Consider the following 25,382-nt stretch of genomic DNA (forward strand, 5'->3'; position numbering starts at 1 on the left):
ACAGCTCAGCAGGACAAATCTGGATCCACTTTCAGCTCATGCAACAGAAGTTAATGGGACTGCCCTTCACTTATTAATGACCCCGGAGTCCCTCTGCCTAGCACGCAACAGTGCCATCTAGTGGGCACTTGGACACTCGAGAGGAAACTGCCTCCCTCATCTGGAGATCCTGTCCATTGTCTGTTTGTTTGTTTGTTTGTTTGTTTAAGATTCATTGTTTTCAACATAAACTGGCGGATAAGGACAATAGTGGGTCCTGCACTGTCGGCAAAGCTTGCTCTGAGATGGATCGTCTTCAGAAGCACTTTGGACTGATATAATTTCCTTCTATTTTTCTTGACGGAGGCCAAAAGCATTTCACAAAACAACAAACACTCTCTGGTGAAGTGACTCATGAAAGAGACTCGAAAAACAAACTCAAATGGAAGCATCAACTGAAGGACCACTGTTAACAGCGCTACTAAACGCAACACTCAACTGTAAGTCAGATTTCACTGAGTGGAAGAAATGTGTTTTTGGTAAAGAGGCAAACACAGCGGGTTTGAACATTATACTGGCCATTATACTGAGAGATCCACTGGAGACCCCGACTGGGATCAAACTGTGTTTCTACTTCTGCAGGACATTGTGTTCGATAGTGAGAATGAAGTTAGTGGGTACACAATGTCAGGGAAAATCCGCTCTTATCGCCTCTGGACCCACCAATGATGATTCAGAAAAATATGATTACACACATCAGAGAACAAAACAATAGGGACATTTTAGCAATTCTTAAAAGAAAAAGAAGTGTGTATGTATGTTTGACTTTGGGCTGCCATTGGGGGGCAACGTCAGGCCCGGGTGCCAAAGTCGGCCCTCGATCATAGAACCTCTGGCCCTAAAGATGATTTTGAGGAATATTATAACAAGAATCTGAGGTAAAATGGCAAGGCAAGGCAAGGCATGTTTATTTATAGCACGCATTTCGTACACAAGGCAACTCAATGCCTGTTAAAGTGATCTAGAAATGTGAAAAATAAGCCACTGTAAATTTAAAATGTCGGCAGAACACAAATTTAGGCCATATATGATGTATAACACTGGCATGAAGAAGAGCGATGCTTTACTTCGGCCACAATTGGAAGGTCTGGGGTTCTGTTGAAATCACACCCCTTGTCGAAATGTATGATTTATTGAATGACGAGGACTCCCGCTTACTCCTTCAAGCCGTCAAACTGAGAAACCCCCCCCGTTTCAGTTACTTTGTTATGATTTGCACTTCTCCCAGTATCACTGGTTTTATTGATAAAGAATGAAGATGCCGAAAATTTGCATAAATAATGAGTAGAGCCGAGTTGACATGGGCATTCTGCGTTCGACTATACTCATTACACATATATATATAAACTCATTCTTTGTCAATTAAATCAGTAGAAAAAGAAGAAGAAGATCTTTATTTATATAGCGCCTTTCACAGACATGGTCACAAAGCACTTTACATGAGACAGTTGTACATTCACTCCATACTCGGTGGTGGAAAGCTACGTTTGTAGCTTCAGTTTCCCCTGGGGGAGACTGTCAGAGGCGCTTTTGCGACTACATACGTCTGCGCCAACGGACCCTCTGACCACCACCATACATTCACTCACACACATCATTCATCCTGGCCTATTGTACATGTTTTTAGTGGTAGGGGAAACCGGAGTGCCCGGAGGAAACCTACGCACCAGGCACCAGGCACCAGGCACCAGGCACCAGGCACGGGGAGAACATGCAAACTCCACACAGAAGGGCCCGCGTCCAGGTGGGAATTGAACCCTGGACCTTCTAGCTGTGAAGCCAGAGTGCTAACCTCTGCACTACCGCGCTGCCCAGTAGTACCATGGAGAAGACAAAATCATGACAAAATAAATGAATGTACCCAAGTTTAGCGTAAAGAAACTACTCGCATAGCCTACCCATGATGTACTGCAAGAGGGTCTCAACATCATTTGGACAATGATTTCATCCATGTTATATCCTCTTTAAATACTTCCTAATGAAGCCAAACTTATTTTATTTGGTCACGGGTACTTTGGGTTCTGTTAACCTTCAGTAAATGTTGGGGATAGGCATTTGATGAACAAAAAGCCTGTCAAATCATAATTTCATAAGTGCAGTTAAATACCTCTGGCTTGAAACACATTGAAATACATTTTACAACTTTAGATATAGAGCACTTACTGCACAGAGATGTAGCTTTGCTTTCAGAATTAAGCCACACATTTGAATATGTTGATTCTGTCCTCATTCTACAAACACTGACTTTCCTTTGTTTCAGCAACAGGATCTGACTTAGAGACGCACCCATCTCATAAGTGGGAGTTCCTTGTTGTTGTCTTGGCTGTTGCTATCTCTATCTCTGCCCTCATGGCTCTGTTGGCTAAGTGCCAGGTGGTGCGGCGCTACATGGCCAGCTACAGGCACACGAGGCTCCGGGAGACAGACACAGTCAGTCAGCCGTCAGGTGGGAGTTCATTTCTTATCCTAAATACATGCTTCTGCAGCATTGGAATAACCCTGTGTTCACCTCAGGTCTGGACGTGGGATTCACCATGCACGCCGGACAATGCATGCCTCCGGTTATTGAGGAAGACGATGATGGCTTCATTGAAGATAACTACATCCAGCCCATTGATCGGGAGCGAGCCGAGAGAGCAGCAGAGATCCTGGACGACACTGAGGAGGAGATGGATGACATAGATTTTAGTATAGCTTAGGACAGGGGTTCTCAAGCACCAATGATGGTACAAGAACTGCACAAAGTGGCGGTACTCGGGGTCCTTTTCAGTTCAACCATAGGCTTTGAATAATATAGAGTAAAATGTAAGGGGGACCGGGTATGGTTGTAACATGGGGAGAGTTGTAACACCACCAATTCCACCACTCAGGGACAGGATAGAAGTCAAATGAACATATCAGTGTTTACCCACTTCCTCCCTGATCCCGCATGGTGGTTGTCAGGGTTGTAGAACAGGTTCATGCAGATTCTCAAGGGGAAAAATGATTTTGAGGTCAGCAAGTAAATGTTTTTAAATGCGTATGACTTACATTAGATTAAATTGTAGCTTCTCAGGCAAAATGTGATGTTTCCCCTGCTAATTTCAAACCATTATGCTAATACAGCTAGCTAAACAATGGCTGACAGGGGTGGGGTGGTTGATTTTTTTTGGAAAAGAAAGGCTGACAGAGGTGTGCCTTCAAATGTTTTTTTAAAAAATGCATCTGATGAGGTCACAAAGAAGGACAAGTCAGTCAGATCAGTTGTGAACAGGGGCGGTCTGGCCATATGTCCTGTATTCTGGAAGAGCACAGAAGGGCCACTGGCTCTTGGGCCACCGGTCTGGCCTTTCCATTTTCTCCTCTTATCCCCCGCCTTAACCGAGCTTTACCTAGATCTAAAAGCTTAAAAGATAATAATCAAAATAGCGACGAAAATGAGGATGAAAAAACGGAACAAAAATGTGCCAGGAAAGCAACAAAACCCCACAAAAACATGATCAAAAAGAGACGAAAACACAACAACGCAATGGGAAAAAAGCAATGAAAAAAAGCAACAAAAAAGCCACAAAACACAATACGAAAGTGACACAAAAGTGACGAAAACACAACGAATACACAACAAAAAAGTGACGCTAGTTTGGGCCAGGCTGGTCCAGAGTCCAGGGCCGTGCTTCAGTCCCAGTCCGCCCCTGGTTGTGAAGGCACATGGGATCTGCCATATGACACCGAGCAAATACTGCAAAACACTGCAGAGGCTGAGAGACCAGGGTCCAGTGATCTTCAGTGTAGGTTCCTGGAGCATCAACAAATCATCACGTTTTCTCTGAGGTGCAGGAGAACATGTTGGCAGACCTGTATTATGGACTGACTCCACGTGAGGCAAACATGTGACAGGTTAGAGAGAGAGAGAGAGACATTGTTCTTTTATCTCACTAACCCTCTTTTTGAAGCATATCACATGGCATGGTTTTTGTTTCTTTTGTTTAACTGTTACAACTTACCCCAGCATGTGTTACAATTACAATGTATTCTTGCAGAGGTTTGAATCGGTGCCATCTGTAGTAAACAAATGTGGGCCCTCTAGCTCAAAAAATCAGTGAAGCAAAAAATGGCACAACCATACCCGGTCTCCCCATTCATGTTTATTTCACCTGGTCTAGATATGTGGAAGGTGTAATTGATTCTCCGACTGATCCACTCCATTTGTATGTTTTGTGTGTCAATATCAATGCACTGCCTGACAAAGCAATACTGTCCTCAAAATATTGATCTTTTCTAATGAGTATTTAAATTTGAAATGTGTTATCACAATTGGTCTAATGTATTTGTAATAGTATATAATAGTATATAGCGAGGCAATTGTATGCATCAAAATTCACTTTTACTGGAAATGACAGATTATGAAAACTGACAGTTGTGGTATTTATTTTTTAGCAGAGCACTGAAAAGGTCAACAAGACGGTAACTGAGGCGTTATAGGACTAATGTTTTAATTTCTATTATAATAAAGTAACATTGTTGATGTGTGTAAGTGCTGTAGTGACAGAGGCAGCTGAAGTGTCAGCTGAGCTCTGTTGTAGTTGAGCTGTCCCTCTCTTCAACCTTGTGGAATTAGACGCAGTTATGTATCTTGAAGGTTATTTCAGTGAGATCTTTTTGTATAGACTTTTTGGACAATCAACACAGAGACACTTATTACTGTAAAGTCAAAACTGAATAACAGAAATCAATAAATATTGTGCAGTGTGTTCTTCTAATAATGACTGATCTAACAGTGTGAACTCACAGTCAAATCTTGAGCTTTAATTATCCTTATGTTTGTTTTACTTCTGCATCTGTCCATGTGACTCATAGGCAACTATTTGTGTGTTTTCTGCAACTGACTGGGAAATTAGCTGAATCATAGAACTGCCCCAACTTCTGCGAAACATGAGGTTTTTGTTCCTCTGACCTTTTACCCTCACAGTCACCTCTACTACACCTCAGACTAATTCTGGTTTAATCGCAGTTGAGGAGCGTCTGGAGAGTGACCTGACAGGTTCGCGTGCCACTGAGCTGTCAGAGCGAGGAGCTGCCACCCCGGAAATACACATCATCAAGTCACTTTCACTGACTCACAGAAAAGGGAAGTGAAGAGAACATCCTTCACAATAAAACTAGTCTAGATGTTAGAAGTTGTGAAGTTGTTTGCAATCGATTGAAGGTTAACCAAACAAACAACAAAACGCTGTGAGATTTAGATTCTGATGATAAGAATTAGAAGCATTATAAACAACATGAAGGTAAACCGCCAGAAATACCTGAAGACTCTTCCTTTTACTATATGACCTCAGGTATTTGTTCAACAAAATGTTGTTCAGATGACTACATTTTGAAACTTTTAATCCATCCATCCATCCATCCATCCATCCATCCATCCATCCATCCATTTTCTTCCACTTGTCCGTTGCCGGGTCGTGGGAAATCACATACCACCAGCCCCTTATGGCTCCTCCTGCAGGTGGTGGGTCCACAGAAGGACGGCCTCCTGGTTCCAACCGGGCCTGTTGGTCTTCCATAAGGGGCTTCTGAACCGCTCTTTGTCTGACCCGTCACCTTGGACCTGTTTGCCATGGGAGACGCTACCAGGGGCACAAAGCCCCCGACAACAGAGCTCCTAGGATCATTCGGGCGCTCAAACCCCTCCACCACGTGGCGGTTCGAGGAGGGGTTGATCAATCCAAACCAGTGTTAATTTTGACAACCTATTTTGATTTAGCTTTAGTCTTAGTCTTTTGATGAGAAAGTAATTCCATTTTAGTCATGTTTTAGTCAAAAGAATATCTTGAATTTTAGTCTAGTTTAAGTCGACAAAAATTGCAAGTAAATTTAGTCGCCTATATTTAAGACAAAATTTAGTGGACTTTGCATTGATAATATTCATTATAATCATATTTAATCAAGATCCTCTGCTTCATGGAGCTTCTTCCACATGAACAAAGCTCAGAGCTGCAGTGAATTTACACGATCTGAGGCTCTTTCAGACTGTCAATAGAAGTTTTCATTTTATTTCGACTTATTTTAGTCGCCTAAAATATCTGGACATTTTAGTCGTAGTTTTAGTCCCATGTACAACATTTGAATCCATTTTGAGTTGTTTGACACTGATCCAAATATCCATAGTTGTGTTGTCATATTCTGGGACTGAAAAACAGCCCTGGACTCTGGTCAGCCTGGCCCAAATTAGCGTAAATGCGACACTTCCACAAATACATATGTTAACCTCTTACCCCCCGCCTTAACCCAGAGCATTTTCTCAAGTTCGGCGTTACCCAAATCCAAAGGCTTCTTGACTGGAGAGCAACACTGTAACGCCTCATTTGAAAGCTAAAATCTAGAAAAGTGATGGTAACTTTTTGTCACGTTGTCGCTTCATTTTTGTCATGTTTTTGTTTGTTTTTGTTGCTGCTTTTTCATAACTTTTTTGTGGCTTTTTGGCCTGTTTTCGTCTCTTGTTTTTCAGGGGGTTTTTTGGTCATGTTTTTGTTGTTTTTTTCACCGCTTTTTTCATTGCTTTGTCATCACGTTTTCGTTTCGTTTTGTTTTTGGATGCTTTTCTTTAAGCTTTTAGATTTGGGTAAAGCTCGGTTGAGGCGGGACCGGTGGCCCTAGAGCCAGTGGCCCTTCTGTGCTCTTCCAGAATGGACATATGGCCAGTCCGCCCCTGCACTGTATTGTTGCATAGGCTATTTGTTTATAGACTGACACATGGCTACTGTGATATACAATCTATGGTTTAATCTATTTTATTTTCCAGGCGGAAGTAGCGTTACGCATCTGTCTCCAGCTTCACGCTCTGTCAGCAAAGCCAGCAGCGAGTTCTCAGTAAACGCCGCGTCTGAGAGAGTGGAGGATGGAGGAGGATGGGAGCGCGCACTGCCCCTTATAAGTGACCCATATCTTCCAGTGGACTCACGTTTTCTCCGAGCTTGTTTTGTGTTACCATCAAGCTTCCCTCCGCTACGATGTCGGCGTCGGCGATATTTATCCTCGACTTGAAGGGGAAGGTAAGTTTAGAGGGGAGGGAAGTTGACACAAGTGTGAAGGAACCACCTGCTACGTCGCGATCCCTCAAACAAACTGTAGCGTCTGTGCGCGTCTTGAATCTGTCCGACATGTTGTGCAGATTTCGCGCACTTTGATTTATTTGTTGGGCGATGACAGGCTGCGTGAGATCAGACGTGTCCTGTTACCCGTCCAGCAGCGGCACTTGAGGTTCAACTTGCCAAACTCGTTCCGCCGGAGGAGCGTTGTGGCAGCACACAGGGCGGCTTGTTGTTGTGCACTGATGCATTCCGAGCGCGAGCGATGCGCCGCGGCGTTTCAGAGTCTATTCTTTACTTCTGTGCGCGCCTGGAGTTGTCTTTTTAAATTGCGTTAATTACACCCCTGGTTAATGGGTGAATGGGCGCCTCAGTTGGAGCGCGCAGTAAGTAGGCTACCATATGCTCTAACGTGGTCTATAAATAACACGCACATTGGGTTATTAATAAAGATTCAATGGTTGACATACTTACTTGACCTTCCGTGATTTAAATCTAGTTCTGTTTTTCACCCGTGCATGTTGCACATGGGGTGGGTGTGGTCGCAAGACAGGATAAGTGGCGTAATCTGTCGTAAGATAAAGTCATGAATAAAAATATTAAGTGCGCCATGTGTTTGTGATTTTAAAGTGATAATGATTTCTGTAATTAAAGTCTTGAAGACAGTGGAATATTCTTAAAGGAACAGGTCACCGTTTTTCCACACTGAGATATGTTGTTACCTGAGCTTAGATGAGTTGATCCGTACCTGTCTGGTCTTTGTGTGTGCCCGTGGAAGATCGTGGTCCCTTCTAACTTCACCCCGTTTGGAGCTGTTGGAATACATTGGGAGAGGCCAAATGCTAACAACATCTTTGGTCTTTTTGCGTGACTGAGGGCACGCACAAAGACCAGACAGGTACGGATCAACTCGTCTAAGCTCAGGTAAGAACATATCTCAGTATGTAAAAACTGTGAACTATTCCTTTTAACAGGGCGGCACACAATATGGGGAAAAAAGGGATAGTCTATTCGATAGCTCTCTCGATAAGTCTTAAATATTGCAATTTTGACCTTGAGAAATGCTTGCTTGTACAGATGTTTTGGATCGTAAACAAAGTGGTGTAGCACTACCAAACAAGTGCACATGATGGCTTAAAAACCATAGTCAATATTAATGCAATACTTCATTGCAACACACTGTATGTTTAATTAAATTTAAACAGAAATTGGTAGCAATTAACTTTCATCCGTCAAAACAAGCCATTAAGAAAATACTAAGAATAAGTAACAGGAATGCTCGGTAGCGCAGCGGTTGGCGTTTGGGCTTCACAGCTAGAAGGTCCTGGGTTCGAATTCCACCTGGACGGGGCCGTTCTGTGTGGAGTTTGCATGTTCTCCCGTGTTTCCCCTACCACTAAAAACATGTACAATAGGCCGGGATGATCAAGAATGTGTTTGAGAGTGCACATGGGGGACAATGGCTGGACATAAGCCCATGACTACAATCTGGTGTGGCGTGTTTACATGCATGAGACCCATGTATGTTCATTAACATGCACTGCTTTACTTTTGACTGAACTTAAAACTGAAACTGCACATTTTAAAGTCTTTATGTGTCTCAGTTTAAAGCTGTTTTCACATAAAAAATGTGAATACATCTTTCTCAGTCATGATATACCTGATACTGCGATAACGATACAATGTTTAGCTTTTCCTCTTCTCTAAAAGGTTTGTCTTTAGTTAATATGCAGCTAACCAGTTCTTCCCTCTGCAAAAATAAGATGAAGAGAAGCTGCGTGTTATGTCTCCTCATTTCCCATCATCACGCTCTGCATCTGAATCTCCATGGGTTAATGTATTCGAAGAAGGAATTGCTGAAGAGGCCTTATATGCTTCACAATACCCTTATGGGAGTAGGATCAGATCCTCCCAGCCCCAGTGTCTGATTGTGCAGATTAAAGGTTTTCCTGCTATTTTTCTATATCCTTCCCTCTTATGCCCCCAGGCAAGTAAGGAGATGCTCAACTTTCACTCTGACCTTGCCAAATGGGGCCCTTCTCTTTCATTAGGGCTCCAAGCTGAATAATGAGCTTTGATTTGGGGTGCTGCTGCAGGAGGTAGGCATGTTTGCACCTTTAACCTCAGCACTGGGTACTTCACTTTAAGCACATGACCTACCTCCTGAATGGAACATGTCAAGTAGTTGGGGTCATCAGTGGATGCAAGTTTCTTTTTAGAACCATGATATGTGAGAACCACAGCCCTCTTTCGGTTCTTTCAAAGGTTCGATGGTGCCCAGAGTATTAGAAGCAAAAATACATTAATAAGAAAATGGATAAACTACTGTCATTGTTGTCATAAAGTTGTCAAGTGGTCTCACGATACTGTGTGTTAGATGATGATTATAATAATAATATATATAGTGCATTGGTTTCATATAGTGCTTTTCTAGACACTCAAAGACACTTTACATTGCATTATTCATTCACTCCATACTTGGAGGTCTCCCTTCCAAGAACCGACCAGGCCCTGCTTAACTTCAGAGATCTGACGGGATCGGGCAGAGCAAAGGCGGTTAATTGTGTTACCAGTAGCAGTGACCCAGCAGTATATTGAATTGTTCTGTGGCCCATTTGTTCTTTTTTAAAATATATTTTTAACTCATTATGATGTCACCTGCTTGTGACAAACATGGTGGACTTTCCACATACAGTACATCCATCCATTCATCTTCTTCCGCATTATCTGAGATCGGGATCGAAGCAACAGACTGAGCAGAAATGAGCTCCTTTAAGGGTGTCATCCAGCAGAGAAACTCATTTTGACCACTCGTATCCTCGATCTTGTCCTTTTCATCATGACCCAGATCTCATAACCGTGAGAGTAGGAACATAGATTGACCGGTAAATCAAGAGCTTTGCCTTTGCTCTTATTGTCACCACAAAATCATTGCATTGCAATCGTACCCTGGCTGAAGAAAGCTGAAGAAAACTTAAAGAAATTAAAATTGTTTTCCTGATGCTTCCGCCAAATCTTTACACACTTTGGGTTATTGTGGTTTCAGTTTAAACCAAGAAGTATTGTTCTATTGTGTTTGTTTACTCCATTGTTTTCGAGCAGAAGAATGGCGCCTTCAGCTGCTGTTAACCTTGACAGACACTGACAGTCTACACACACAGTTAAATGCTTTCCACAGATCGCAGGCGTCAGTGGCATCTTTTCATATTCTTCCCTCTGTGTTGCAGCATTGACAAGTAAAGCACTGTGAACTCACCCCACAGTGCAGCGCTGCTCCCATTGTACGGTGCCACACTGGGCTGTATGTGATTGGCCGTGATTAGTTTGGAAGGCTGTAGGAGTTACTGACAGCATCTCTGCAGATGTGCCACTACAGTATTTGTGTCATTCAGACTCCCGCTCTATGGATGCAGTTTGAGGTCAGAAGTGAGTGTGTTATATTGATTTCCACACAGATTCCTTTGTGTTATCAAGCCAATACACTCCTTTCAATCTTTTATTTCATCCAGTATTGAAGATACTGTGCATTCTAGCTTCAGATTTCTGCAAGCTGCGTGTCATTTACGTCAAGCAGATGGTGTAAATTAAATTTAGTTTGTTTGAAAAAGATGGATAGAGAGATAGACGGAAGAATTGATTTGCCATGTCTCTTTTAAGTGCACTGTTGCATAACTGAATAAAATGTATATTCTCCAAAGCCACCAATCAACCCATCCATTTAAATGCTTCCAGTTTCCATTTTGTGGAACTTGTGATTTCACATGCATTGGTGGTACTAGCTTAAAGTCTTAAAGCTGGGTGCTTTGAACCTGCATAACCTTTGCATCCTTGCAATATTTCTACAACAAATATACATTTGCATTGTCTGTTCTTTTCCTCATCGTTACTTACAATGTACGAAATGGATATGATCGATTCCAAGCTATGCTCTATTGAGTCCATTGATCTGCCATGATTTTACACGCTTAAAGGGACTAGATGCAAGTTAGTCATTTTTATGCTCTCTACTGCCACCTCAGGTCTTACGCTTAACTGCAGGTTCTATATTAAGCTTGTCACTTTTTAAGTGACAGTGCAGGATTTTAGAGGCAGTTGTGGTGAACAGGTCTGGGCTCATTCTACACATTAGGACATGGCTGGAACAAGTAAGGGTAGGAAAGTACTTAATTTTCACATTTTTAAAATTTGTATAGTCCCTTTAAAGCATTCTTTCTACCAATTGTTCACATTGTAGATCATTAAATTAGGTTTAAGGTTGTTCTCTCCCGCATATTAAGAACCCAGATATTAAAAAAACAATCCTGTCACCATGACACTTCTAATTGTGCATTTTGGTAGATTTGCTGAATTTTTGTCCTTGAAGTTTCCATAAATTGCCGGATAACAGTGATGGTGACTGAGCGGCTCTCACATAATCTCACTTTGTGCTTTTGCAAACATAGATGAAGGCTAGTTAAGTGTCTCTTAAGTTAAAAAACACGTCGGTAGAGCTGTTGTAATATTTATATAACTGTATTTCACCATTATGTGCTTTTGTCAGAGTGCGGTAGCTCAACTTGGCAAACACATCCACAGATGAATTTAATGAGACCTGGATTATTAAGTAGCTGTGCGCTGCTTTGGGGCACGGAATATGCTAACGGACTGCGCGAGGTGTTCTGTTTGAAGTCCTGTGCCTTTGCTCAGCGCGCCGCCGCTGTTTTCCTTGTTAATCTGCCTTCAACTGCCACACTCGGCTTCTGAGCGAGCGCTGATGTGTTGATGCGAGTGAATCCCAGAGGTGCATAATGACCTCCTCGCGATCATTTCTGTGATTGCAGCGGGGCCGTAATTGTCGCAGTTGGAGTCCTGCTGTTAGGTGTCCTTTCTGAGGGGAAGTGGATCGACCGCTCGACACTTCACACACGACAATCCTAGAAGTACTCAATACAGAAAGATAAGTGTTTAAAAAGCATCAGATTGAAAGTAAGAGGGAAGCTTGGACTCATTTCCATAATGGTTTTATTCAATTATGTGCACTTTAATTGGCCCCATGGGTTTATTTTGGAAGAATGCCATGTCTTTTTACATTTCAGACTATAAACTTATGTTCTTGTAAGATAGGGGTTGGCAAGTTTGCAAAAGTCATCTGGGCTTTGGGACCCACCATTACCCTATGACAAGCTGGGACCCAAATAAAGCAGCAATTTTTCATATATCGTATAAAATATTGTCTTTTCCACACAAATTTCAACAAGCTGTTGATTTTCCTTTAAAGAAGAACTAAGTAACTTGTTTACCATCATCTCCACCTAGTGTCTCTGGCCAGAAAGCCACACTTGCAACTTTCCCTGCACCGGTTTGAGGCACAATACATACTAAAAGAGTCACAATGAAGACGCTAACAGGCTAACAGGCAAAGCTAACAGCGGGCTAGCGCCACTTAAACAGTATTTACAGCCAAGTTTAAATTAAATAAAGGATCTGCATTGTGTAACTGGATGTACAATATTCCTCTCTCCCTTTGTCTTTTCTGTCAGCGTAGTATTTACTCTCACGGACAATTAATTAAGAGTAAAAATGATGCAACATGCGTGGCCACACCGCCTTTGCTCTGCCCAATCCTGTCAGACCTTGGAAGCTAAGCAGGAAGGGCCTGAAAATGTGCCCACGACCCTCTTTTGAGTCCCGAACCACAAGTTGAGAATCACCGTTTTACATTATATATGACAGCCAAGAAATTTTCAAAATACTGACACTATTTCTCCGTGTTTACAATACTCGAACAGGTATTTGATCTCTTATTTGCATAATAATGTTTCTCAAAATCATCCTGGGGCCAGAGATTCTGTGCAGGAGGGTCAGATGACGTTCCTACCCCTGGTGTAAGCTCTCATTCATACAGAGGTCTTCTTGCACTGGCCATAGCATGTGTACATTATTTTATTCAAATAATCATGCCCAGGAAGTTTGCCAATATCCCTGTTTGTTTTTTTAGTAGCTTCAAATAGTAGCATCTCTTCGATTTCATACAGAAAACTTCCATCTCCCTGCGCACTGCCCTCTGCACTCCGCTGATGACGTCTCCTCTCACTGAAGCCGAGCGCTGGCCTGTTCATCCCCCTCTTCCCCTTCTCTGCCAGATTACTTCACTGACCTTTTTTTTAAACATTTATTTTCGCTCATTTCTTATTTCCCGTCGCCATTGTTGTGCGCGCCCCCCGCCTGACCTCCACCGCGCAGATTTCTCCATCGGAGCTTTGTGTAGGGCGCGTGTGTGATCAGGAGCCTTCAAGCGTGCGGCTTTCATCTCTTTCTCTCGACTTTTTGTCTGGGCTTGAACAAGACTGCTGACTCATCTCCACCAGTGAGTTTCTATTAAAAAAAGAGGCGTGGTGGCTTCTTAAGGCGCGCTGGAGAGAGTCTTGTCCTTATTGTTAGTGCTGTAGTTACCGCAGAGGAGCGGCCGGGGTCAGGGCCACTGAAAGTTGATTAAAACAACAAGAGCGGTAGAGGTCACTTGATACAACAGGGCTGGTGCTGTTGAAAGACACCAGGAAACAACAAAAAAGCACTAAAAACAAATATACTTTATATTGTAAAGCAAAGAGTATCGAATGTTTGTTACTTTCCAAACTATGATGTCAAAAAAAAGCTATCTTTCAGTCAGCTGGGCCTTGTCCCGATTGAGACTGGACAGTGTTTTCCTGATGGCATGACCGGAGAGGCTTTTCGACAGCTGTGGTGTCTCCCTCTGAGATAACCCTGAACCCCTCTGCTGCAGGAAAACTGGTCAAAAGGGCACTGTCCGGATCATTGCTGTTGAACCTCAAACACGTCACTCTAGCGTAGGGTTTGACGTCCAAAAAGCGCACCCATAAAGCCTTCAGACTGAAGTGTTGAAGACGATGATAAAAGCTTTGCGTTACGCTCGTCTCCACAGTTATCGGCACTGCTATCATTGGTGATCTTGTTTTGTAGTTTTCTAATCGCCAAGACCCTAGTATGTTAGTAAAGTCTGTGGAACCGTCCTTCTTACAGTGCTCTGGGACAAGAGACAGTTTTCTTGGCTGTGGCAAACACTTCCAGCAAATCACCATGTTATAAAGTCCTTGAGCATTTCCCATTCTTCATAAATGTCATTTTGTCTGCTTCATGTGTTATTATATGGATTCTCTCTCGAGTCTGAAAGATTGGCTGGCTTTTAGTGTGATTTCAGAAGAGCGAAAATATAACCTTCCTTCTTTGGATATTGGTCTGAAGTTTCTTTTATAAGAGGAAATGATATAATAGTCTCTCATATGTACCTGATCCGTTTATCACAAGATCCCCCAAGGCTACAGTTGGTTTTGTAGCCTCAGTTATTGCATAGCAAGAGCCAAGGTTAATGACTGCAGTCAAAAGAGAAAGTTGCCCAATTATCCCGCAAAACCTGTCGTATCTGGTTCCTCTGTGATTCTTAAAGGCAAAGTGTGGAGAGTTTGCAGGTACATGTTTTCATATCCACTGTTTTGGTCCTCATTGATGGTGTAGGCAAACTTGGATTTTGACGAACTGGCTGCTGTTCTCCTCCTGTGACCTCCAGATTGGTTAAATATTTTTTTATTTTTTTATTCTCATTTAACCTCGTCAATATAATGCCTAGAGATGCGTCTTGTTTCATCCGTTGCATTGCTTGTACTCCTGCCATTTCTATCTTGTTCATGTTTTCAGGTGCTGATCTGCCGCAACTACATGGGGAACGTGGACATGAATGAGATCGACCACTTCATGCCCATGCTGATGAAGAGGGAGGAGGACGCAGAGATGACGCCGCTGGTCACACACGGCTCCACGCACTTCCTGTGGGTCAAGCAGAACAACCTCTACTGTATCCAGAAACATGTTTATGTAACGCCGTGTTTCACATTGTGGAGCTTTTTCAGTGTCATGGGAAGTTTAGTATATATATTTATATATTTTTTTTTAATGAACAAAATGTTGGCAAAATAATGGAGGCGCATGAGTTCGGACCTCCGCCAAGGCGTTAAAGCTGCGCCTCGAAAGATAACCCTGATCAAAACCTAGAAATCCCTAACCTAGAAATGTAGAAGAAAAAAGAATGTAAGATCAAACTCCAGCGTCCTCATAATAAACATGATACAAAGGGTACAAGTAAGTCTTTATTGGTAATGGCTATTATGCAAACTTCTTTTTTTATTGGAGGATTTAACCATGCAAAGTCTATTCATATCAAAATATTCCTGGAGTTTTTCCTGGAGAATTTGTGCATGTTTCAACAATCCTGCATAATATGCAGGATTGTAAATATTATTTACAAATGTCCATGTCCCACTTATTCCCTCAAAGCTTAACACCAGCCCACACTGGAGCAATCAACGAATTAGCAAAATTATTTAATGCTTAAAGCAATACTTAGCAACTTGTTTACCTTAATAAATCCTTTTCGTAATCCCTTTTGGGGTAATACAAGTGTTAATGGGATGATTGGGAGGTCTTTGGCCAGAAAACCACACTTGCAGCTTTCCCCGCCCTGACCCGGAGGCCCCAACACCCACTAATGGAATCACAAAGAAGAAGCTAACAGGCTAATGGGCAAAGCTAACTGCGGGTTAGCGCCACTTAAACATTATTTACAGCCAAGTTTGTGTGAAAAACAATGATCTCCATTGTGTAATTGGATGTACAATATCCCTCTTTCCCGTCGCCTTGTTGTCAGTGTAGTATTTACTCTCATGGACAATTAATAAGGTGAAAAATCTCAACTTGCTACAACACCTGCTGTAGCACTTATGGCCTCTGGGGTCAAGAGTTACTTAGTACTGCTTTAAAGATAAAATGAAGAATTGTGTATTCTAGTATTCTTTGGCCAAACTTGTTCTGATGCCTTACATTCTCAAACCCTCTGCAGATTCTCCCCTTCTTCCCCACTTCCCTTTTCACTAGCATATTATGTAACTACATTTTATAACATTCTCACTCCTAGGGGTGTTTCTTTGACACATACATTATTTTTAATCCTACGTCAAAACGCCCGTATAAAACATAGTATTGGACCTCTTAATATGAATACTGAGCACAAGCACGAATCCCCCAAAAATATCCTGTATCTTCCTGCCACAGTCCTTTTGAAGCTGATCTCAGGTTGACAGTCGACAAATGCTGATCACACTGTACTTTGAGCTGTACATCTTTTTTTTTTCCCTTCTCATTGTGGGCTTGGGCAGCGAGCATCTCTCTCTCTCATATTACTAATTCAACGTGATGCTGCCGCTGTGAGTGAGTGGTATTCCCAGTGCACTGCGTTAGACAACAGAGAGCTCTTACCTCCCTCTGGCCATTGCAAGGGAGTGTGATACAGTCTGGTATCGTCTTATTTTTTTTCTTCCGCATTCATCACCACAACTCGCTGCATCTAAAAATATTCATATACCGCGTATATCCAGCATGTGGCATTTAATAATTCAGTGTCTCTCTCTTGCACACGTTCTGTTACCCCTTAACCCTCTTCTCTCTCTCAGTGGTGGCTATGACCAAGAAAAACGCCAACGCTGCTCTTGTGTACTCCTTCCTTTATAAAATAGTTCAGGTAAGTCGTATGTTGATTCATTTCATTTTTTGACAAAGGTGAGGTAATGGTTCAATTGTGAAAACATAAAGCAGTTAGTGAAAATGATTGGGGGATTAATCATACATATGCATTCTAACCGCTGCTTGTGCAATATTCATAAACATGTGAATATTTGATCGCTACTAGTAGTTCTACTCATTTCCGGAGTCATACTGTGACTTTAAGTGACCTGCTGAGATTTTACTTCTTGTACACAGCCCTTCGATACTTTCCTGACATAGAAAAGCTGTGTGTATTTGAATAAGCATCGACACCTCGTACATTATATATGCACCCAGTGTAGGAACAACTTGTAAGAGTCTTTTTTTTTTTGCCTCCCCGTGTTTGCAGGTTTTTAAGGAATATTTCAAGGAGGTAGAAGAAGAGAGTATCCGAGACAACTTTGTGACAGTGTATGAGCTCATGGATGAAGTCATGGACTTTGGGTTTCCTCAGACAACGGACAGCAAGATCCTGCAAGAGTAAGACAAATGTGAAGGTGTATGTTCATGTGGTACTGGCTGCTTTTACATATTTACACTGTGTTTTCAAAATGAATGAGTCCCTTCAATTCCTGCCATCTTCACAGACTAATACAAAGACAAGTATGATTTAGGACATTTTTGGGACTTGAGACTTACTTGACCAAAGCTCCGAAAAGACTTGACTTGACTTGGGACTTGAGGCCAATGACTCTCAATGACTTGCTGTGACTTTGTAGTTATTATTTATTTGAGTGAAACTGTCAAAAGATCAGGATTCAATTAATAAAAGCGGCGCATCTATGTTTACATTATGGTAATTAGCCACATGCGTGTTCGGTTTCCAGACGGAGCGCGTCTAATCAATACAGCGGGAAAAGGCAGGAGGAAATATTTCTTTGGATGCATTAGAAGTTTTCGAAAGACAGTGAAGAGGAGGAGATTTACGGACAGGAAAACGTCTGAAACAATTGGACTGTACCTACAGCGCAGACGGAGCCTCCAGAACGACGATAAGAGCTGATTAATCAACAGAAATCTTGGGGGTTTTCGGTGTTTTAAGGCGTTCACACAAAGTTTACAGCATTTAGTGACTATTTTATGCATTCGCACACAGCCCAGTGCCAGCGGGACTGAAGGCTACAAGGAATCTATTTTGAGCAGGGGCGAATCCGAGTATACAGGGGCTGGGGCAGTACAGGGGAACCACTGACAGAAAAACCGCCAGAGACTAACAAAAATAAAAATATTATTTTATATTTATATTTCATACTACAAAGAAAAGCAGCTCATGTTTAAAAGACTCTGTTTCATTTTTTTTTTTTCAAAGTCGGGCCCCCTTCCTTAAAATGCTGTCCTGGTAATTTTATTTAGTTTATTTAAAATATATATAGTTTGAATTTTTTGGCAATTAAATATTAATTAGGCTTTAAATCCAAATCCATGAGATTTTAAAAAGTTTGATTTTAGCCTAAATGTTCAAAATCGCTATATCTTGAGAAAGCACTTGTAATTTTCAAGATTAAACACATTTTGAAAAGTAGACACGCTGGCGTTTGTGACTTGAGGTGACTCGCTGGCTTAAGCAAGACTTGACTTAACTTGACTTGACAAAAGCTATGACTTGACCCCATGACCGATTGACTTGGACTTGCTTGGGACTTGGACCTTCACGACTTGGACTTGACTCGAGACTTGCATTTAGTGACTTACTCCCACCTCTGCCTATGATGTACAGAAAGTCATACATTTCTACTGCTTTACAACAATACTTTAAAGCTGCATTATGCAACTTTTTATGCGGGGGAAAAAAGTTGATATTTGTACACCATTGTTTAGTGACCCGGCGGCTGTGTGAGTGGTCAGCATGGCGCCTTTACTTTCCATCACAGTGGTCTCTAGGACGCTCCACGATCAACTGTTTGAAAGGCTTTCACTGTTGACGCACTCTCACCAGAAAAACTACAAAACAGTTGATCCTGGAGCGTTGAAGAGACCACCGTGATCGAAAGTAAAGGCGCCATGCTGACCACTCACACAGCCGCCGGGTCACTAACAAGGTCCAATACGAATATCGACTTCTTTTTTTTTCGGGATAAAAAGTTGCGTAATGCAGCTTTAAATCAGAGACTGTGCAAAGAAACGGACTGTGAGAAGGCTGCATTGTTTCACTCCTTGCACCCTCTTCAGTTTTAGTGCTTTACCGGTCCAAACTCTGCTGGTTACCACCTTTAGTTCTGGTGCACAGTGCCATTCAGTGTTTTCCCCCCGCAGCCAAACCACTCTTTATGCAGCGAGTGAAATTATCTGCCGCCAGTGCTGTTCTCTGTGGCTCCTAGAGTGTTGGGTTCTTGGCTTTCACACAGTTGTTTTTTTTTTTTTTTTTTACTGTTGGCTTTTCATTTTCTCATATTTTCCTTGCAAACACTACCCTTGCAATTACTTTTTTTTTTAATCAGCCAAACGTCCTGTGTGTCTCCTACGCTACCTCACTTGACTATGTGCTTTGGCTGTTTTAATTACTGTTGTTTTAATTTCAGCAATAATGACAGCTAAACACACTCGACATTCAAACAGCGTGGCTCTTCTCTGAGGAGACGTGTTCACCGTAGCTCGGTCTTCAGGCTGCTCCACTTTTCCTGACCTTTCCCTGCCTCACCCCCAGGCAAAAACACTTCTATTCTCCTTCTATGGGCCCGCAAGCTACCTGGCAGGGGATCAGGGTTTGAGAACGCGTGTGTGGGTGGATGGACAGATGCAAAAAGGCTGCAAAAATGGGTACATGCATCAATAACCAGAGATGGCTGGACAAAGTGTGCTCAATACTGCAAAATATTATGATAAAAAATAGTCGTTCTATTTGTGCTTAGTGTTGTTTTGAGGTGCTGAAACCTACAGTATTTCAGTAAATGCATATGTTAATGTAGGCTACACCCTCAAATGTGACCAACCTGCAACAGGAAATCACTAATAAATCTTAGTAAAGTACTATAATAGTGAGTGCTGCTTTGGCTCAGGGGTTTAGCAGTGGCAACCCGTCTCCCTTGGTGTCATGAGTCCCATCTTCTTTGCACAATCATTCTCTGCTGAAGTCCACTGTATACCCGGAACTCTATTCTGTCAATATAGTCTATTATGGCCAATAAATCTGATAACAGTGTGTTGCCGAGGCACCAAACCTAAGCTTTGGTTACACTCAGAGTAGACACCGTGCCGCTGTGGCCTACCGGGCAGAGCACTCTCATCCCAAAGCAAGAAGGTCCCAGGTCTTTCTATGTGAAGTTGGCATGTTTTCCTAGTGTTTGTGTGGGTGTCAATCACTCACATCATCCCAACACTTCTCCTCCTCCTATGGCCCACTGGTCAAAATTGATTTTTAGCTTCCGAGAAAAAAAAAAAAATATGCGCTCCTAAATAGGTTTGCACTACAAAAAAATACAATGTGCTCCTGAATAAGTTAACACTACAAAAAATAGTACGTGCTCCTGAATAAGTTTACACTACAAAAAATAATATGTGCTCCTGAATAAGTTTACACTACAAATAATAGTATGTGCTCCTGAATAAGTTTACACTACAAAAAATAGTATGTGCTCCTGAATAAGTTAACACTACAAAACATAGTATGTGCTCCTGAATAAGTTAACACTACAAAAAATAGTATGTGCTCCTGAATAAGTTTGCACTACAAAAAATAGTATGTGCTCCTGAATAAGTTTACACTACAAAAAATAGTATGTGCTCCTGAATAAGTTAACACTACAAAAAATAGTATGTGCTCCTGAATAAGTTTACACTACAAAAAATAGTATGTGCTCCTGAATAAGTTAACACTACAAAAAATAGTATGTGCTCCTGAATAAGTTTACACTACAAAAAATAGTATGTGCTCCTGAATAAGTTTACACTACAAAACATAGTATGTGCTCCTGAATAAGTTAACACTACAAAAAATAGCATGTGCTCCTGAATAAGTTTACACTACAAAAAATAGTATGTGCTCCTGAATAAGTTAACACTACAAAATAATTGTATGTGCTCCTGAATAATTTTACACTACAAAAAAATAGTATGTGCTCCTGAATAAGTTTACACTACAAAAAAACAATCAATCATGGATTTAAATGACTTGATTTGAGAATATGAATCTTGTTGTTTCACTCATTTAGATATTTTCCTGATCTAACCAAGTATACTTGTTCTAAAGTTATCTTACTTTACAATGGGATAAATGCAATTGCTGGGTTGCAGGTTCTAGAATATGATGATGTCACTGGACCCAGCGGGGGGCAGGAGCCAGTTTTTCCTATTAACAGCGTTACACTTTCACAAGTCGTAGCTCAAAAGAAAATGTATGAATTACAAAAATGATCATTAATATCAGTCACTGGGTCCATGATCTCTCTGGACAAGACCAAAAATGTCATAAAAACAAAATAATTTTTCCTGTATATAATACAGTAGTATAGGTCTGTAGAATGCTGTGATATCACCTGCAACTCAGCAATTTTCTTACCGCATTGGCAGATAGATCAAGCTGATATAAAGACAAAATCTATTGAATCGAGTCAGAAACATCTCAGAACAACTGAAATAATCTAGGTCAAATGGCCAGCTAAATCTTATAGTCTCAACTAGATATATTATGCACAATATGAGACATTTAAACTAATATAGATATTTATTTTTTGAAGCGTAATCATAAATCACTCCTTACATACAGAAATATTATTGCATTTAGCCCTTGGCTCACTAGCAAGTATCCATTTTGGCCTAGGAAAAGTTTAGGCATCCCTGCACTAGGTGACCCTGTACTGCACTGTGGTCATGTATTTGTAGTACCAGTTTCCACTGGTTTAAGGATGGGTCAAATAGAGAAAAAAACTTCTACAAATACACATCTCATGTAACATCATTACCGTCTTTCTCAGTCTAGAATGCATGCATGTGCTTGCTGTGTTATTATAAAAACAGAATACAAGAGTGAGCGTGCAAGTTCAGATTGCTATTGTTGTTATGCTAATCTGTCAATTTGCCGCCAACAACTCCCAAATCCAGATCTGTGCATTAACATTTCTAAGGAGAATGGGGGCAAAAACAGAACAAACAAGCGAGAAAACAACCCAAAGACAACCCCTGTGAGCCCACTTGTGGCAGTCTTTCATCTCCCGGCGCTTTCAGGCTTCGCAGGGCGCTCCATCGTGATTCTGACACCCTGTAGGTGGGAGCAACTGGGGCGCCAAACCAGCGGAGGCTGCCTCAATCTGTCACTCAATCACAAATATTGTTTTGCAGTATATTTGGAGCGCATTGTTTATTTTAATCATTCTTTCTGTAAATTGATTGGATAGAAGTGAATTGTTTTTAATTTGCTCTAAGTGTTGCTTGTTTATCATGTTTCCTGGGTGTAAAATAGAGCTTTGATTGGGATCAAAATGTAATCTGGAAAATCTATAAACAATTCCATGTTTTAGCAAAATCATTCTGCCCTTTTTCAGTTGTTGACAGACAGATTTAGTTTCTCTATTTCAACTAGTTCTAAATCGAGGTTCTGACTGAAAAAAAAGGACGATTTGACATTTTGTGTAAAACAGGTGCGGGGCAGTAGCATCTGGCACATAGTGTCACTAGGAGATCAACTCAACCTGCAAAAAGATGATTCAAATTGCATGGAAACCGAAAATGGAAGGGAGTATAAATGGGTTTTGTGCATGTTTTATTCTTAATCTGTGGTTGCAAAGGTGAGGCAGAGCTACACCTGTGCCAACCAGGTCCCTTTGCAATTATTAGTTCATGCACCCAAAGGATTTAAATGCCAATTTGTAAGATTTACACTGATTCTACCAGCCGAATCACATGGCAAACACCCCGACCTGCTTTTTGTACAGGCCATATAGACATTGCAGAGGGAGCTGGTGGCGCCAGGGGACACCGGTGGAGGCAGGTGCTAGAACAAAAAACAAAGAAGGTCACGTGATGTTTATCTAAACACAAGCGCCTCCTAAACGCACAAGCCATTATCTCTGAGACATACCCTGGGAATACTGAGCTAATGCGGGTCTCCGACTTTGAGTGCAGATCAACAGGTGCAAAGAGTGACCGTAACCATGCGCTCACTTTAGTGTGTCTCTTGTATGTTGGCGATTTATTTTTCCCGTTAAGCCTTTTTTTCCTTGTGTGCAGTGATTCACATTGATCTGACAGATGGCCTTCCTGCCAAAACACAGCAGTTTTTTTTTTCTTTCAAGGCTAAAAGATGAAAGCACCAAGTTTACCAGATGATTCTGTTCAATTTGCTTTTACTGTGATAGTCCTCTGAACTTGATGTCATTAAAAAGTATTAAATTGGATTCAAACTGGCCTTAAATCTAAATTTATTTGAAACAATGACTTCGAAAATAGTAATAGACCAGACTCTTTGTCAGAAATACAAAGAGTCTGGTCTCAAACTCATTCAGCTGCAATTCTTAACTAAATTGATCCACTTTGTTGCCTACTTTTTTCCCCATTGTGTCCAATTTGCTTCTGAATAACAACATTTCCCCTCATTCCTCTGTTAGATGGAATGTAAAGTATTCTTAATCACTTTTAATCCAATATTTAGCATTTTAATTGTTATAATTTTCCCAAATTCTAAACATAAGACATGATCTAAAAAAAAAAGTGCTCATGAAGTTTAGCATAATGAACTCATAATTTAGATTCTACATACATTTGGACGCAAACTAGGTCATCTCAAATACTTACTTGAAATACCTCTAATGGCACTGAGGTACTGAGGGACTACTTTACTCTTTTAAATAAATAATGTTCTTTATGAGAAGTTATGAGAAGCCATGAGTCAAGCAGGTTAATACGACCATTACATCCTTTCCGTCTGAAACCCTTTTAGCACAATTGATCCCAGGCTTATGGACATAAATGGCTTTTGTTATCTATGGCCTCACAATAGGTTTATGTAAATCTTCTCTTCCCAATTACATCCCTGAGTAATCTTCACACGACCAAAACAACAAGCTTATTTACAGACTTATTATAGGTCTCATTATTTGTTTTAATTTATGAGGTGAGATTAGAGGGGGAAACAAAATAGAATTACAATCCCAAATTCAAGAGCCGGTGGAATCATAATGAAAAAGTTCCCCTTTGTTTCCTTTATGAATGTTTTTCCTTGTCCGTCCTAGGTACATAACGCAGCAGGGCCATAAGCTGGAGGTTGGGGCCCCGAGACCCCCGGCCACAGTGACCAACGCAGTGTCCTGGCGCTCCGAGGGCATCAAGTACCGCAAGAATGAGGTCTTCATGGATGTCATTGAGTCCGTAAACCTACTGGTGAGCAAAGAGTAACATTCTTTTGCCACATAAACAACTGGTATTCAGCCAAAGAAGGAAAATAAATTCATTTTCACAAATATTTTATTGTGAATCCAAAAAAATAAACAAAAGTAACAGCAACCATTGCAAAATGCTACTTACACCGGCCACAAGGGGGCGTTAAAATACGGTTTCTTTTGCTTATTCTGTTGCAAGACTGCAGTAAGACAGCAAAGGTGTATCTGTTTACATGTACATATTACATATAGTTTTGATTTTAAAGCTTCACTGCTTATTACCCAATTAATAGAGCAAATCCAAGCATTCATTTAACTTTATTTGGGCAAAAAATACTTTAAAAAGGGCATTTTTTCGCTTCGTTTCCTTACTTTTCTTCACACAAGGTCCTCGTCACATTGTTTTATTTGGATCGTTTGCTTCAAAAGTGGCATTATCTTGGGTGTGGCTTTAAGCGACTCTCCTTAATCACGTGCACATTTGCTCACGTCTCCATATCTATTAAGTTTGTTTACCTGTCAAATAAACCCATTGTTAGCTGTAATGAATCTCCACCAACATCACAGAGAAAGTTACGGTGACATTTCCTGCCACAAAACAAAACCGAGCAGAGGCATTCTTCACATTTGACTTTGAGCATCTCTTTAAGCAAAATAAGCCGAGAAAGGGTTTTTGTCCTTGTCCTTGAAGTCACGTCTCACATAATGCTGCCACAAAGACAGAGGAAGCTGATAAGATTTAACGCCGCAGCTTCTTTCTTCTTTCAGGGACGTTTCCTTAAAAGACAAATGATCTGCATAACATGTCGGCCATAATACAGGGTTTTCTTCAGATTTATGAGGTGGTTTGTCGATCATTAAATTTGACATGCCGTCCCACAGTGCCAAAGCTGAAGATTATCACACGGCTATGGCTATTGCAGTATAAGATGATATGATATCCCTATCGCAGGGAGCTACAAAATATCACAAATTTCAAAGAAGATAGAGCTTAAAGTGGGAATATCGTGCAAAATCGACTTTTTTGAGGTTTAAACCATGTATTAACGCTGTTCAAAGACAGACCTGGAGCAGTGTTTCACAACATTCACGCAGTTTGTAGTTAATCCTCGGACAAAGCTGTTCTTCTTCTACGGTGTCGGCGCCTCGTTCTGTACTTCCTGATCACACTCGCCCCATTGTTCCAACCCAAAAATTGTCCTCCACATGCACTGTACGTCCAACCTGGATGTTTTTTAAAGAAAATGATTCCTCAGTCAAGACTTATACCAGCATTTTAATTCTTAGAGAGAAAGAAGGTCAGTTTTATTCCTAATTTGACCAATTTTCTTCTATTTTAGCTTTGTTTTGATCCAAATTTATATTTTAAGTCTTGTTT

At 41.2% G+C, this 25,382-nt stretch overlaps 2 protein-coding genes across 2 annotated transcripts in view; both read left to right on the forward strand.

Annotated features, from left to right (window-relative positions):
* Nucleotides 1-404: 404 nt before the first annotated feature.
* Nucleotides 405-2,897, forward strand: cUnh1orf210 (chromosome Un C1orf210 homolog). Its single transcript, XM_079575117.1, has 3 exons — nucleotides 405-479; nucleotides 2,300-2,485; nucleotides 2,554-2,897. The coding sequence occupies exons 1-3, from the start codon at nucleotides 422-424 to the stop codon at nucleotides 2,736-2,738; spliced, it is 429 nt and encodes a 142-aa protein (XP_079431243.1). The 5' UTR covers nucleotides 405-421; the 3' UTR covers nucleotides 2,739-2,897.
* Nucleotides 2,898-6,881: 3,984 nt separating this feature from the next.
* The window catches only part of ap1m3 (adaptor related protein complex 1 subunit mu 3), a 40,685-nt gene continuing 22,184 nt past the window's right edge, over nucleotides 6,882-25,382 (forward strand). The window contains exons 1-5 of the mRNA XM_079575615.1: nucleotides 6,882-7,067; nucleotides 14,796-14,952; nucleotides 16,604-16,671; nucleotides 17,044-17,174; nucleotides 23,858-24,005. Coding sequence (XP_079431741.1) covers nucleotides 7,026-7,067; nucleotides 14,796-14,952; nucleotides 16,604-16,671; nucleotides 17,044-17,174; nucleotides 23,858-24,005 — 546 coding nt within the window. The 5' untranslated portion in view covers nucleotides 6,882-7,025. The remainder of the gene's footprint in view (nucleotides 7,068-14,795; nucleotides 14,953-16,603; nucleotides 16,672-17,043; nucleotides 17,175-23,857; nucleotides 24,006-25,382) is intronic.

Source organism: Gobius niger (assembly GCF_951799975.1).
Source record: "Gobius niger genome assembly, chromosome: 17".
NCBI lineage: Eukaryota > Metazoa > Chordata > Actinopteri > Gobiiformes > Gobiidae > Gobius > Gobius niger.